Source organism: Mus musculus, chromosome 2, assembly GCF_000001635.26.
Source record: "Mus musculus strain C57BL/6J chromosome 2, GRCm38.p6 C57BL/6J".
NCBI lineage: Eukaryota > Metazoa > Chordata > Mammalia > Rodentia > Muridae > Mus > Mus musculus.
The window spans coordinates 49,730,899-49,747,363 of NC_000068.7; the positions used below are offsets into that span (position 1 = coordinate 49,730,899).

General features: G+C 47.6%; 1 protein-coding gene and 1 long non-coding RNA gene across 6 annotated transcripts in view; one reads left to right on the plus strand and one right to left on the minus strand.

Moving 5' to 3' along the window:
- The window catches only part of Kif5c (kinesin family member 5C), a 155,493-nt gene that overhangs the window by 111,613 nt on the left and 27,415 nt on the right, over positions 1-16,465 (plus strand). The window contains exons 15-21 of the mRNA NM_008449.3: positions 1,806-1,952; positions 4,535-4,723; positions 8,185-8,302; positions 10,435-10,511; positions 11,041-11,150; positions 13,467-13,568; positions 13,788-13,848. Of these exons, the coding sequence (NP_032475.2) occupies positions 1,806-1,952; positions 4,535-4,723; positions 8,185-8,302; positions 10,435-10,511; positions 11,041-11,150; positions 13,467-13,568; positions 13,788-13,848 (804 nt within the window). The remainder of the gene's footprint in view (positions 1-1,805; positions 1,953-4,534; positions 4,724-8,184; positions 8,303-10,434; positions 10,512-11,040; positions 11,151-13,466; positions 13,569-13,787; positions 13,849-16,465) is intronic.
- On the minus strand, positions 12,604-16,280 carry Gm46738. Of its 5 annotated transcripts, none has more exons than XR_001783297.2 (3): positions 15,876-16,280; positions 15,107-15,173; positions 12,604-14,819 (listed from the first exon to the last, which is right to left on the minus strand). It is a non-coding gene; the product is annotated as a predicted gene, 46738 (long non-coding RNA). The 5 variants fall into 5 exon arrangements; XR_001783295.2 differs by having other exon boundaries at positions 15,028-15,173; XR_003953826.1 differs by having other exon boundaries at positions 12,604-13,041; positions 13,434-15,173.

Sequence of the window (16,465 nt, forward strand, 5' to 3'; positions counted from 1 at the left end):
TGTATTTCTGGTTCCTCCCTGAGAGACAGCTGTTGTGGGTTTTACTTGGTGGGCTAGTGACAGGTAGTCTGCTGTGGCCGGTGAGCATTTGGTGATGTGGCGGATGCCATGCCCTTTGCTGCCTGGAGATGGCTCACAGAGAAATTGAGTTGCTGTAGCCTGGTGTCCTTGGTGGCTCTGCCTGAAGGACCTGGTGTCCTGGACTGTGCCATACTACCTTAATAGAAACATCAGTCCCGGGCACTCAGAGCAGGGTGGGGAGGAAAGCACTGGCTGCTGGCAGTGGAGCGGACAGGAAGTACTATTTACTCCCCACATCCTACTGCATCGGGGAAGAAAGGCCTTCCTAATGGTTTCCATGGGACAGGGCTGCTATGTCTGTGGTATTAAATAAGGTGAAACAAATAGTTGGCAGTGCTGATGGACTGTAAGTCCCTGCAGACTCACTGAGAGAGGACTGCCACTCTGCCTCTACTCAGTGTCCCCCTGGGTTCCTACAGCGTGTCCCTTCTGTGTTGTACATCTGAAAGCAAGGCAAGATTTTCTATAGTACGCTTCTCGTTTTGTGTCAGAACAACTATTATCAGACTGCTTTAATATACTATTTTTAGTAAGTGGTAGCGACTCACTGAAAATGCCTTTGAATTAACTTGCAAGGCCCGGGGAGGAGAGGACTTCCTTCTGCAGCACAGGCTGTTGGTACCAAGATGCTAGAAGAGCTACGATTCCAGTGCTGCGCCTGAAGAAGGCATTGCTTCTCCTGCTAACAATCGGGGTGGGGGGATAGAAAAGAGGTTAATTTGATGAAGTTTGGTGAGAAAATCGAGCTTTTGCTGCTATGAAGAAGCTCTGCTATGGAACCTGAGTAATTCTGAAGAATTATAGTATTTAATTTGGCTTCCCTGAGGACTAGAAGATGTTCTAAGTTGTTACCTATCCTCATTAGTGTTTGTCTGGGCTATTGATTCCAGACCCCATTACTCAGGGTATTTGGATGGGACCCAGGGAGGAGATTTTTGTTTGAGCATGGAGCTGGGGAACCTGAAATAGAACAAGGGGGAAGAAACAACCTTTGGTAAGTTAGAAAATGTAGTTAAATCCTATAAACGTAGGGCCTCTTTTTGCGCCAGTGTGTACAGGTAGAGACCAAGTCAGCCCTCAGCATCCTTCTTTAAAGTGTGCTCTGTCTTTTTATTTTGAGACAGTCTCATTGTTTTGGAACTCACTGAGTATGGTAGATTGTTGTCCAATGGCCAGAGGAATCCTTCCAGTCCTGGGATAACAATGGCGCACCACCAGACCCAGATAGAGCTTCCAGGATTCAAACCTAGGTCCTTATGCTTGTGCCCCAAGCACCTTACAGACGGAGCTCTCTCTCCAACCTCTTATTTATTTAAAAGGCCTTACTACAATTTACTTATTTTTATGTTCACGTACCATGGTACCTGGGTGGAGGTCAGAGGACAGTTTGCTGGAGTCAGTTCTTACCTTGACCCAGTGAGCCCTGCTCTGGGCCCTGAATTCATTTACAGTAACTCACTTTGCTAGCGTCGATATAACCAATAATAATAATAATAATACATATCTAGTAATAATACATAGCTGGTTTTACAAGGTAACATCTCTGAATTAAGTTTCTGTATCAGAACCAAGTGCTACGCAGCAGTCAGCCTTCAGAGTGCTTTTCCACTGAGATCAGAGGAGTGATTAAAGAGCTGGGTCTGGCATGGGCTGTTGAGCTCTGGAGGTCACAGGTGGAAATTCATGGGCCACCTTGGTAACCTGTGGCTGACTTTGTTTTCCAGACGACACTGACAACCACCCAGCGAGAGCTGAGTCAGCTGCAAGAGCTTAGTAACCACCAGAAAAAGAGGGCCACAGAGATCCTGAACCTGCTTCTCAAGGACCTGGGGGAGATAGGCGGAATTATTGGCACCAACGATGTGAAGACTGTAAGCCAGACTTGTGTTCTCTGTTCCTACCCTGACTGGTGTGATCCGAGTCAAGCTCTGCAGCACCTGAGGCTCAGGGCTGTACTCTGCACCTGGCGCATGCTGAAAAAGGAGAGCTGGCGCATGAAGCAGGGGCTGGGGGAGGGGATGGAGAGGAACAGTTTGCCTTTCAGATCTGGGGGGCATCTTCCAGTCTTGGTTGGTTTTGTGTGGCTTGTTTTTTTTTTTCTTTAGCCTTACCTGCAATGCTCTCACACTGGGGCTCAGCTGGGAGAAGCTGCAGGCCAGGTCTCAGTCCCCACCCTTCCCCACCCCCCCAGCCCAATGCAGTGAGAATTCTCCAGCCAAGCAGTACGAATTGAGAAAGCTTCCAGCTGAAAGTCATAGGCAGCTAGCAGGGGCTGAAAGAGTAAACCACACTTAATTATGTGTAACAGGAGGAGGCTAGGCCTTGTTACTCAGGGTCATCTGCATCACCTGGGGCTAATTAGCAATTTAGACCCCAGGCTGACCTCAGACATACTGAAGCGGACTCTGTGTTTTAACAAGATGACTCGTGGCTTATTAAAGTTAGAGAACCCAATTTGGTTTCATTGCAGTGGCTCCACAATCCACAGGACCCGACTGTTGTGTTTCCTCTCTGCCCATCCTTAGCTACTTTCATTTTCATATCTTTACGCTTTTGCCTCGTAGCAAGATCACTGCTGTAGCACCAACTGTCAAGTCTTTATTCATTTACATCCAGTGTGCTGTATCACTAACCACTTTTATCCAGGAGAGGGGACTATATACCAGAAATTCCCAATCTTATGTAGCCTTAGGGCAGCTGCAAGGCAGCGGTTTCAGGCCCTGCCAGGTTAAGCTTTTAAGTCACGGCTAGGCTGGTCTGTGCTTGACGGTTAATGTTTAGAGCCACATGTTGCTGTTGAGCAGTGTAGTTCTGACATGGGGCTGATTAAAGGCTCGCAGGACCTCATGGAGTGGATTTGTGGGACGTTGGCACCTCCTGCTGATAACAATAAGAAAAGATATTTTTATGCTAAGATCTTACACTGAGCTGAGGAACACATTAGTGAACTCAAAGCGTGTCTGTGCTTTGCCATTAAAGGTCCTTCCTGCCGGAAATCCTAAGTATGATGAGAGGATTTTTAAATACCTAATTGCATGCTTTGGGATTATTTTTAGGTTCCAGACACTAGATGCCCTTAGCTAATTTCATTGATGACTCTCACTTACAGATCACGGTAGTCTCAGAGAGCCTCCTTCCATGCTGGACCAATGGCAAAGGCTGCCAGTGTATCTGTGCTGTTGCATTATGGGAGGGATAGAACGGGGAGCAGTATCGGGAGGCAAATCTCAGTCACCAACCCAACTCACGTTTAGCAAGGGCCTCCATGATGGGGAGTCACAGCTGATAATTGTAGCTTTTCCTGCTGGTCACTTAGTATTGTGCTGCAGTCATTGTTAGGTGGTATTGAATTCTTATATGGTTAATAAATCACAATACAGGAACGCAAAACTGTATACTTCATGTTTGCTACCAATATTTAGGGCTCATACCCAATATCATTTTATCTCAGTTCTCAAATGTTTACACAGAAAAATATGTGATTTAATGACAGCAATGATAACATTTGAGGAGGTGGGAGGGGCAGAGAGGGGGCTGATGGGAGGACACCGAACATCAGAAATTGCTGGCGTTCCTGGGCTAGATTCTGCTGGGACATAGTCTTCCTAAGGTGCAAGGCTGCCCTCTGGTGGTTAAACATAGTGCACACAAAGCTACTTTTCTGCATGGTTCAGCTTGTATACCATGCATCTTAGCAGATGGGTCTAACCCAATACCTTGTCTCCATTTTTGTTTTCTAGTGGAGTTCTGAAAGTTAGAAACCAGATATACCTCATTCAGGAATTCTGTCAGAACCATCTCTTGTCAGTGTTAACTTAGGCTTGTTCTTAGATATCTTATCAGAGTAGGTTACTGTCTACTTGGAAGGGCAGCTCCAAAAAGGCAAAGGAAAAGATTGGTAGCAGCAGATGGCTAAGCATGGAAATTTTCACATGAGGAGGCACTGGGCGATTGGTGCATTCTCTGGCATTAGAGGTTCTGTTTGAAGAGTGTGGTGAAAGTCTTTTATAGTTCAGCCATTGCATGTAGACATCAGGCTCCTCACCACTACGGAAAGTGTGGAGAAGAGAATTGAAGTGCTGGGTGGAACTTCTTCTCTACAGGCGAGATTATGAAGGGCCCCCACTAGGGACATTGGGTCACCGTTGTAGACATGCAGGGTGGGGCTTCTGAGGAGGGTTCTCCTTCATAAATTCTTCAATAGTTTTTCTTCTCGTATCATCCTTTCTATCCTCAAATCGGTTATAAGGAAGTGTATGGTTAACAGAGGAGCACGTTTGATGTGGGTTTTGGTGGGAACTTTCTTGTGTGCAATCTCTGAGGACTTGATGGTGACTTCGACATGTATGTTTTTGGCTTCCCCTGTGGCTACAATGTTTGCCCCAAAGCTAGGGCTGTCTCAGGGACCCATGGTTAGGGTTCACAGACTTCTGATGTGTCCTTCTGTGCTCAGCTGGCAGATGTGAACGGGGTCATTGAGGAGGAGTTCACCATGGCACGCCTGTACATTAGCAAGATGAAGTCGGAGGTCAAGTCTCTCGTGAACCGCAGCAAGCAGCTGGAGAGTGCCCAGATGGACTCTAACAGGAAGATGAACGCCAGTGAGCGCGAGCTGGCAGCGTGCCAGTTGCTTATCTCACAGGTAGGCTATCCATTGGACCCTGTTCACGAGCATCCATTGAGGTCTGCCCCTGATCCGGTGCCCTTCTCAGGGTTAATAGTGCGTACTAGGGAGAGCCAGTGCACTCGGCCTTATATGAGTGGGCCTTAAGATAGCCCACAGTCCTCTTGTGTTTCTGAAACAAAGATTCCACTTTGTAGCTGGGATTATCCTTGAACTCATCCTCCTCCTAAAGTGGGACGTAGTGGGACGGTCTGATGCTGCTTGTAGTCCAAGATTAGTCTTGACCTCTTTTCTCAGCCCCACCCCTCACCCCGTACTCGAATATGGGTGATTGGTGTGAATTGCCAAGCCTGGTCTCTGGGTTTATCCTTAAACCTAGATTTTGTTGTGTAAATTACACAAACCCCTCAAGGCTTCTCTGTCTTCAAAGTGTCTCGATTTCTCTGCCCACTCATGGATGGCTTTGTAGTTGAGCATATATGATGTATCTTTAAGTCTCCTATTAGCGCGGGAAGATTCCTACATCTGTAAATCCCTACCATGGGAGCAGTATAAGATGTATGGGTAGAAACTACTGTGGGTGGTGGTGGCAGGTGCTGTTGCACTGTTTTTCACATGTACACACAACATAAACATGTCATGTGCATTTTCTTGCATGATCTTTAAAAAGTTTTGTAGGGAGATTTTATTTATTTATTTTTCAAATAAAGGTATGATTGTGATTAAATACTTTGCAAAATACACGACGGTGAAGTCTGGGTTTCTCAAGCTCAGGGCATGTGTCCTTGATGAGCTAGCAAGCCAGCTCTTTCCCCATTGGAATGGCGTTTCCATCTCAGGAAGGTAGCTCAGAGGACCATGGGACAGTTCTGGGCTGCACGGACATGTAAGCTTACATTTGGGTTTGAGATTTCCAAGACGGTACCAGTGTGTGCTGTTCACCACCTCATAGCTGAGTCGTTTGGGGAAATGGGTACCAGTGTGGACTGGCATGTCTAACAGTGCCAAGCAGCAGGGCATCAGATTGTGCTATGGCTTTAAACGTATGATGCAGTAACAGAAAGAGCTCCAACTTTCTTGTCTAAAATGGATTCTATGGGTTGTTTTTATATGAAGTGAAATATTATTTAAAGGGCACTTTAGTGCTGGTATGTGGTAGAATGTTGATAAACATGATGAGATATAATTTAGCAATCCTTTTGAAAACACTGGTAAAATATAAAACCAGAAAAAAAATACATACTTGGTGTTCTGTATGTGTGAGCTCAATACAGGTGTGCTCACATGTATGTGCACATGTGGAGACCAAAGGCTGGCTTTGGGTACTTTCTTCTGCTGCTTTTCTTGTCTACTATATATGCTCATGATGATGAGTCTAGTGCTTGTGTTTTGGCTAGACTGGCCAACAATCCTCTGGGACCCACCTGTCTTTGTCCATCCTCAGTACTGGGGCTGTAGGCAAATGCCACCACTGTCAGTTTTTATATGCCTTCTGGAGATTCAGATATAGGCCATTATGTTTGTGCAGAAGGCTACTCTTTGTACATTTCCCTAACCCGGAAGTATCGTTTGGTCCAGTAATTTTATATATACTATTTTTCATTGGTAATGGAGATGACATTTTTAAATGTCATATGGCATTATAATTTTCTGATTAAAATATTAAAAGCTTATATGGAAACTATGGATGCACTATTATTTGACATTATTGTAAAATACATTACCCAAATACCTGTTAATAGACAAATGATGAAGTTATGTGGAACAATATTACATAACACTGACAAAAATCCATAAAACTTGGGCATTTGGAAAGTGTAATTATAAGTAACAAAAACAGAGTTTACACACACACACACACACACACACACACACATGCCTCTTAATTTGTAAGATGGTATGTTTTTTTATAACTATATTGTCATTAGCAACAAGAACCTTTTTTTTAATTTGCAGCAAGACATGTTTATAATTTATAAAAACTGAGAGGAAAGTACAGCCCAACTCTAGTCTCTAGGTCACCTCTGAGACTATGGCATGAGCTTGTTGGCTGTTCCTACTCCCAACAGTTGGGGGCTGAAGTCAGCCACAGGCAGAGCCCAGCCCTTTCTCTGTCCAGCTGGACAGAGCAGCTCCATGCCCAAATCCTGCCTGCACACCGTACCCTGCCATGACTACTCAGGTTAGCTGTGCCCCGTGTGGGTGAGCGAGGAGGAGACGGTACAGCCTGCAGAGTCCGTAGACAAGGGCATGACTCAGTCTGCAGTGCTCAAAGTACTCCCTAGACAAGGACGCAGGCTGTGGATGCTGCTCACTGGAGCCAGTGCAGCCAGGGAGAGGGGGAGCAGCACTCACTCTCAAGTGTGGGGTCCCCGGCCTTGGGGTGATACTGACTGCTGTATGAGAGCTAGGACGCTTCGAAAGTCAGTCGGGAAAGCCTTCCTAAGTTAGCAGCCGGTGCACTCCCCACTCTGCCACAATACAGAAAGCCTTTGCTTCTGTCAGAAACCTTGCCTCTTTTCTGGTGTGGTTTATGAAAACTAAGAGTATTCCTCATTGAAATTCTCTCCCTTCTTTGTTCATATCGTATCCCTTCCAAAGCTCTTCCAACTGGGTTGCCGAGGAGTAGTTAGATCACTGGGATTCATTCGACTGGGTCGTCCTGCCCGGAACCTGAGTCCCCAGATCTAGAGGGAGCAGTCTGTGTATTCCATCTGTCTAGAAGTCACATGATGCCTGTTCAGCCCCTGAGCTCCCACCCATTTATTGACTCATTCCACTGGTGTTTATTAATTATCTACTCTATACTGTCATGAGCAAAAAACCAGTGATGTTAAACAGAAGCCAGGGGCTGTGAGAAAATGACAGAACCTAGTAAGGAGTCACCCAGGGCATCATGTGCGTGTGTGGAGGGAGGGTACAGGCAGAGAGGAAACCTTAAAGTGCAGAGTCTCTAATGACCAGAGTTGAACTGTCTCTGAGGGACAGATGAAGAGCAGATGTGCTGTTTGAATCTATAGGTACGTGTCCATAGAGAGAGGCCTTCAGTCCTGGGTATTCCTCCTCCCCCTCCTCCTCTTCCTCCTCCTCCTCCTCCTCCCCCTGGTGCTCCCTTTGAATCCAGGCCATTGCTTACACTGGGCAGGTGCTCTACTAGTGAGCTACACCATTAGCTCGGTAGCTTTTACCACAAGGAAGGAAACCAGGGCAGGCTTTGGTCTCCACGTGGGACAAGTGGGAGAGCACAGGACATGGCCACACAGCATTTGGCAGCATCTGGCAGCGAGCTGCAGAGTACATGGGAGAGACAGAGAGCTCCCTTGGTCCTCAGTTCTGAGTCCCAGGCAAAGGACGAAATGTTGTGCCATTCCTCGGGGAGGTCTCTAACGTGTCTTTTCCAGTTGGACAGCTGCAGGCGAGCCGAGATAGTCAGATGCTAGGTCCTCACCTTTGCTTCTGCTCTGCCTTCTTCTTCAAAGCACGAAGCCAAGATCAAGTCTCTGACAGACTACATGCAGAACATGGAACAGAAGAGGCGGCAGCTGGAAGAGTCCCAGGACTCCCTCAGCGAGGAACTGGCCAAGCTCCGGGCCCAGGGTAAATACTGACTCCTTTGCCGGTGTCAGATACTTGGCCTGAGCCAGTCTGGAGCTGGCTGAGGTCTGATGTTTAGTTTTGTTCAGCTACAGTGTTTCTGGGAACTGTAGCATAACTGAAAGAAACACATGTTACCCCACCCTGTGTCTGCTGCCTCCCAGCTTTCCTCTGTCCACTCAGCTGACTGGGCCAGCATCCTCTCCTAACCCCATTGGCCTCTTGCTCTGCAAAGCTTGTCCCTGGGCTTGTCAGATATATCTCTGGTGCTGCTTATCTGTTCTGATTGCCTTGGAACAACCTAGTTAGTGATTGTGGCTAAATCAGTATTATTGAGGAGTCTCACTGCCATCTTCTCTGGACTGGTCACTCTACTGTGTCCCAGGGGTGATTGTGAAATGCAAATTCTGTCTTATGGCAAACCCTATGGGTCGTGCCCTTCCTCGGGATTCCGTTCTTGGACTAAGTGCTAGGCTTTTGAACAAGTTCTTCTCTTAGCTGTGTGGTACCTGATACACAGGAAACACTTAATAAATCCGAGTAAACATAAGCAAATATTGAGTGGCCATCAGAAGTGCAGAAACGAGGTCAGGGTTTAAGAACATTGCAGTGTGTAGAATGAGAGCAGTCACACAGATTGAAGGCTGAAATGAAGATCAGTTCTTTATAGAACAATGTGATAATTGTAACAGTTCTTCAGGCCATTTGAGCCTCAAATTTTAAGCATTTATTGCAGAGTTTGATTTTATATTTTTAAAGATGATGACGACGACGATGATGATGATGATGTGTGTGTAGGTGCCTGAGGGAGCCAGAAGAGGGTGTTCAGTGCCCTGTAGGTGGAATTATTGGCATTTGTGAGCTACCTGATATGGATGTTGAGACCTAAACTCTGTCCTCTGGAAGAACGTCAAGTGCTCTTAAATACTAAGCCATTTTCCCAGTCCCTCATCACAAAGCTTTAGATCAGAAAAGCATAAACAAGAATGCAGAGAAGAGGAGAAAAGAAAACCATCTAAAATATCTAAAAGTTCAGTAGACTTTAATAGGTTATTAGTCTTCATGTCTGAGACAGCACGTGTGTGTGTGTGTGTGTGTGTGTGTGTGTGTGCGTGTGTGTATGTGTGTGTGGCCATGGTTATGACACAGTGTTAGGGATACAATCTTTATTGCAGTTACTAAAGATAAATGGATCCTTGTATTCTTAGAAATTAATATTTAAAATAAAATCACTCTGATGAGTAGTAGGATGGATGATGTTATTATTTCATTCCTTTTATTTTCATTTAAAGCTATTTACTGGATAAATACATGCTGCATCAGGTCTAAAGGCAAATTAAGAAGAAAGGGCCCTGCCATAGCTTTGTAACATTTTATTTTGTGGTAAGGAATGGACTTTGGAGTAAAGCACGCCTCCCAATACTGGACAAAGAAAAAGCATTTTCCTGTCTTGCATATATTTGCTGCAGTGGGGACACTGAATAGAAATATAAACAGAAAAGGCCTGAAATAAAGTAAAATAGACTAGAGGAATGATGAGTCGGATGTCAATGCCCAAACGACATTTGCTCCCCACCCCACACAGCTCACTGCCCTTGCACACATGCTCAGGGAACCCCATGAGGGCACAGAGACAGGAGTGCTGGTCACAGCCCTGCCCACCTGGGGCCCCCTGGTGAATCCAGAAAGTGTTAGAGTTTGTTTCCCTAGTTTTCATCTTTAGCTTGTTTCCCTGCTCCAGATTCTTAGAAAATCAACAGCTACTCCTGGGAGGTAAATTAACTCCTTGTGGAATCTTCCCGGTGACACGAATCCAGATGTCACCTCAAGCTCACAGGGGCTTTATAATCTGCACCCTCAGGGCTGGCTCCCAGAGGCCAGGTGGGAAGCGATTCTGGGTCTGCCTGCTTCCAGGCAACCCCTTCCTTTCCCTAGGGATGCAATCCACTCTGCGTCCCAAGTACTAACACAGGCCAAAGGAGAGGTCAGCCCGAGATGTTGGGTGTTTGCCAGGCTCCCCCTACTCCATGCCAGCATTTGCACTGTGCTGTTATGGTTTTGTTTTGCTGAATTTTTGCTTCAGGGTACGAGCCCTGCAAGTTAAAACTCCAGTCACTTTTTACTGTTTGAAACAGAAAAAATGCACGAAGTCAGTTTCCAAGATAAGGAAAAGGAGCACCTGACGAGGCTGCAGGATGCTGAGGAGGTGAAGGTGAGTGTGTGCACATCTGGAATGATCTGTCCCCAGACCTGTGCATGTCAGTCAGACAGGGAGAAGAGGACCCATGGCTGGGCCCGATGTAGTGACAAGATGCTGATGGGACTGCAGGAAGCCAGAAGTGTCTCTGCATACACCTACGCTGCACTAATGTCTTTGTGCTCCCTGCTCCTGAAGGGGTTAAGTGACTTGTCTGGAGTCACCCAGGTAGCAAGAAAGCTGTGATCTGACTGGCCTGACTGGGAAAACCACGGGTCTCAGATGAGAGGGGGTAGAAGGGCAAAGGCAGACTTTCTGTGCATCGTTGGGCTGGTTTGCCTCTGGGGCCCACTCAGTTTTGTGACAGATTCACGGGTTTTGCTGTACAAATGAAGCAAGGCCGGGGGCTTGGGCACACGAGCCAGAATCGCCCTTAATTTTGGGGTTTAACATCTGAGGGAGATAGATAGGGATCCAGGGCTTGTCACTGAGGGGGCAGAGCGCCGACTACTTGACGCCACATTTCTCCTGGCCTGGCTTGCAGAAAGCTCTGGAGCAGCAGATGGAGAGCCACCGGGAAGCGCACCAAAAGCAGCTGTCCAGACTTCGCGATGAGATTGAGGAGAAGCAGAGAATCATTGATGAGATCCGGGAGTGAGTTGGCTGGGGGGCTCATGGGATACGGGCGGGCACGGGCAAGCCTTGGGTGGCAGACTTAAAGGACATGGCTTTTGGCCAGGGCCCCTCGTCTCTGTGCTTGGACTCTGTGTGCTGCCTCTGAGGTCTGTTCTCCCATCTGGAGCCCAGCCCCACCCCCGCCCCCAATGCTCTGGTACAGCAGGTGGCATGCAAAGCCAGCTGCCCCTTCATATCAATCCAGCCAGTTCAGGGGTGACTCAGCTTGGAAGATACACACCCAGGAGCTGGAAAGACTAAATGAATGTATGAAGAAAAAAAAAAAAAGCCCAAACAAAAAAACCACAAGACTATTCCTCCTCCAGGAATTAACAAACACTCCAGAGAAGCTGTTTGGCTTTGTTGCCTCTTCAGCCCAACAGATTATGCACCTGTAGCCACCTGGTCACCTGTGTGCACATCTCAAAGACCTGTGCCAGTATGAGTCTGTGCGTGATAGATGGCAATATACCCTTCCCGCTGCTATCAGGATGACATCATTGCAACTTAACTCTGGATGCTGCCTTGTGACCACATCCTGCCTTCTCAGAGTCCTTGGGGAGCCCCCCTGCTCCACAGTACCCTTTCCTTTTCTGTAGCACAAGTCCCCCGGTTACAAAGCTTGCTTATGGGGGGGGATCTTATTCTGGGGTTCATTATGCTCTTTACATAGTAGATCTTCTTGGCAGTCTCTGAACCCCTTTGCAGAACAGCCTTTTAAATGCTCCCCTAAAAAGCATACTACTATAAAGAAAATATGTATACTGAAATAGAATTTCACCCACTGCCCCTCCCTCCCCAACTAGGGCAAGACCCTCTCCATTACCCCTCCCACCACCCTCCCACCATCACCACTGCTTCTTTCTATAGATGAAGAATTAGATATAGGAAGCAAGGTTGAATTATTTACTTAAGGTCACACGGCTAAATAGGAATCAGACTGGAGCTAAGCGTTTAATTCTCCAGGCTACTGATCCAAATCTTTTCAGAGTATGTGAGCTGCTTGCAAGAGCATTTGCATCTTGAAGAAGAGGAGGAGGGAAGCAGGAGTCTAGCTGGTGTGCTAGCTCTGTGCAGCCTGTCTGAGGACAGGCCTCTGCCTGCTCTGTCCCCACCCCTTCTGCGCCTTCCTATTCCAACACCCCTTGAGCTTCTCCTGGACACAATTCTGATTAATATTCCTCAAGACATTGTTCTGAAAGAGAAGGAAAGAGAGAAAGGGAGATAGCGAGAACATAATATAAGTCAGTGCATGAGTTCCTTGTGGGAGCTTTCTAGACTTGGGCTCTTGGTGCTTCTGGCTTCCTTCACACAGTCTTGTGGTCTCAGCCTCTCGGAGGGCTTTATGAGCACTGGCGTGAGGCAGAAGTGGAATAGACCCTCCTGTCTTAGAATTTCTGTTGCTGGAGAAAACACCATGACCAACAGCAACTTGTGGAGGAAAGGATTTATTTCGAGTTAAGCAGTTGACAGTTATCATCCAGGGAAGTGAGGACAGGAACTTAGGGCAGAGGCTCTGCAGGGCTGCTGCTTACTGCCTTGCTCCTCATGGCTTGCTCAGCCTGCGTTCTTACAGCACCCAGTACCACCAGCCCTGGGATGGCACCTCTTCGGAGAGCTTGTTCCTTCCATAGCATTCATCAATAACAATAAAATACTGCAGACTTGCCTTCAGGCAGATCTTGTGACAGCAGTTCCTCAATTGAGAGCCCTCCTTCCCAAATGACTTCAGCTCATGTCAGATTGACATAAATTTGACCAGCACAGCCAGATGCTGACTTTCTGTCTCCACAAAACCGTACTCCAAGGGCTGCCCCATGTCGGCTGCCGTCCTCCATGGAAGACAGCTTCCGACACTTGTGGGGGGATGCTGTTGAATGGCCAAATAGTTACTGAGTATACAGCTGTTCTCTGGGTGTGTATAGCAGCAGAGTGTATATAACAGGGCTCATTCTCTTTCTCTTTCCCTCCCCCTCCCTCCCTCCTCTCTATGTTCAAGCATCATCTTTTCTCCAATGTCATTATATCCCCACAGAGCCCTTGCACACAAACAAACTATAAATACAACCGCAAAGCCTTTGTTTCATTTCATGCTTCCGAGCTGCTCCCCAGAAATTAGTTTTCACTCGGGCAGAGAAGAAGCTGTGAAGTTGTTCTCTGATCCCTCAAAATCCTCCCGAATTGTTGCCTTTATTGCCCAGAACTAATGGGGCTGGAAGAGAACCAGCGCTTTCGGCGGATGACTCAGAAGTTCAAGCTGACCTGGAATATATTGCTTTTTCCTCTCAATTTCAGTTTGAATCAGAAACTGCAACTGGAACAGGAGAGGCTCAGCTCTGATTATAACAAGCTGAAAATAGAGGACCAGGAGAGAGAAGTGAAACTGGAGAAGCTCCTGTGAGTGCCTTAACCCTCCCTGACTCGTCATCCCCTCCCACTCCCCAGGGCCAGCCCTAGTGGAGCCCTGGAGACTCCTGCTGTTCAAAGCAGCAGTGGCTTGCTTGGGCCTTTCTCTGCCTAGCCTTCCTTGCTGAGGTATGCCTGAGGTGCAAACTGCATCTGCTCCAATTCTGGTGCTGCTGCCTCAGTGGCTCACGATTCCTTTCTGTCTCTCAGATTGCTCAATGACAAAAGGGAGCAAGCCAGGGAGGACCTCAAGGGACTGGAGGAGACTGTGGTGAGTCACTCCCCAACCCAGCTCACTCCCAGAGGCCTGATTTGTTTGTCACCTACCGAACTGTCTAATCTAAAATTTTATCTTCACACACCCTTTCCTGTAGAGCATTTAGACTAAGCACTCGGTGGCAGACTGGGATTTGTGGATTTACTTCTTAACAGAATTAATCCATTGGATACTTAGTCAGTTATTAGTGTTGTAATCCTGAGATACTTGAATAAGAATTGAGCTCCATCGTAAAGCAGTGTCTGCACTTTGTGACGCCACTCCACTCTGAACAGATATTTAGCGAGCATGGAGGCGGGCCCTGGTCCTGATGGCTGATCAGTACACACTGTAGAGAGGTCTTGTCCTCTAGGTGCTGAGGTGAGCAGAGGGGAAGAGCACACAGGGGCAGTGACTTGTGGCAGCAACAGGGACATCAGTGTGCAACTGGGTGATGGGGGCGCGGCGGGTTAGAAGGCAGGCACATGAGGATAGTACCGGAGTAGGTGCCTTGATGGGGGAGGGGCAGAAAGAAGAGCAGGAGGCTCTGCTTGCCTCTGAAGGGGCTCCAATTTTGAAATTACTGTTGGGTTTCTTTGCTATGCCTATAGCTGCTGGCTTCCCCTGGCAGCTTTGGTTTTGGTGGCTGTGCAGGGCAGCAGCTTGGTCACACGTCACAGCTGTGGCTTATCACAAACCATCCCAACAGCTTAACACAGTGAAAATGTGTTTAGGCTTGCACACGTTTAAATTCAGCAGTGCCTTCTGATCCCACTCACGTGTCACGGGAGTCTATGGGACAGAGCCCATTCACGACAACCTGGAGACCCAGACTGTAGGCAGATGGCTACTCCCATCTGGAGCCGAGGCTGCATGCCGGCTCCTGGGTCAGTACAAAGTGCTCCTCAGAGAAACGAGGACACAGCCTTTGGGACAGGGGCCAGATGCCTGTGCTGACAGGAGGTTGGACCTTTCGAGGGTGATGTCTATAGGGAAAGCAGACACAAAGCCATGAGGTCACTTCATCTCTATAGTAGAGCAACGCAGTGCATAACGGAGTGTTCTTATGAGAGTGCAGAGAAATAGTAAACACTGAACGTTTACTAGATTCCCGCCATCCTGGCTGTATGATAATTCCAGATGCTCTCTGCTTGTGCCCCGTGTGCACCCCGACACCCGTGCACCCTTGTTTACCTTCTGTGTCTCTGCTGTCCTCACACAAAGCTGGCACATGCAGTTGCACACACGGCTTGTCAGCACGCCACATACTCACTTTTGTGATGTCCTCTGGGCTTGGCCACAGGATCTGATTGTTCATACGGTGTTCATACGGTGTATTCCTATACACGCACACACAGCTGCATCTCACTAATGATTTTTTTTTATTCAAAAGCATTCTACTCATTTTACATAAGTTGTTGTATACTTCAGACTCATACTTGCTTGCCTTTCTCATACCTCTCCTCATACTTACAGACATGTAAGAGGCACAGAGGCCCGGTAAGCTCAGACCTATGCATGTACATTCAGCCCCAGCCACGGCTCACACTCTTACACTGCACTCTCATGGGCCCCACCCCACCCCACCGCTCACACACACCATCTCTCAAGGACACTTTCTCACACAAACACACCACATATACACACAGTGCTCTTTTTCTGACATATAATACATATTCTTTCACATTTCTCTCTCACACACTCTCCTTCCTATATACAACTCTTTACACATACTGTCTCACACACACATACAATCTCACACACATTTTCTTTTCCACACACTTTCTCACATACACGTTATCTCTCTCTTACACATATGCTTTCTCTCTCTCTCTCTCACACACACACACACTTTCTCACTTTCTCTCACTGAGATTCTTTTTCGCACATAGAATCTCTCACACACACAATCTCATACACTTTTTCACATTTACACCATAATGCGCGCTCTCTCTCTCCCCCCACCCTCTCTCCCTCTCCCCTACATACCCCACGTCTTTCCCCACTCACATCCTGACTTACTCATATTCTCACATACCTACCCTTTCTTGTTCCTTTCCCTGGGAGCTGGATGGATACAAGACCAGTAGGCAGCCCCCTTTGCTGTCTTAGGCTCTCGAGTGTAGCCTCTGTCACCTACTCAGTTATTCTCCCTCCATCCCTCCCACAAGCTCATTTCCTTATTTTCTCAGTAATCTGGCTGTGCCTGCACACACTCGTTCTCGCAGGCTGCCCCCCACTTACGGACATGCTCATCCACCCCCCACACAAGGACAGAGCCACTGATGTGCTGGCTCCTCTTCCTGTCTCCCTCAGACACCCCCCCAAATCCAGGACTAGATTGCTGCAGTGTGTGCTGCTTTAGACTTGAGCGTTTGCCCTCAGCCTTGGATTCCTCCCACGCTGAGCTGTAGATATTCTTCAGAGACAGGCTCTTGCTGTCCTTGGCTGTCCATTCTGTTCTCAAGGCCTCCTGGGCCAGCCTTCCCTGCCTCCTGAGCACGGTGGGGAGGAGTAGGACGCTGCCCACAGACTGGACTCTGAGAACTGCACTCCAGACTGGCCATCTATGCTGTTGTATGCTGATGGCAGGACACTGAGCACTTCCTCCTCATCTCACCTCGTGCCACAC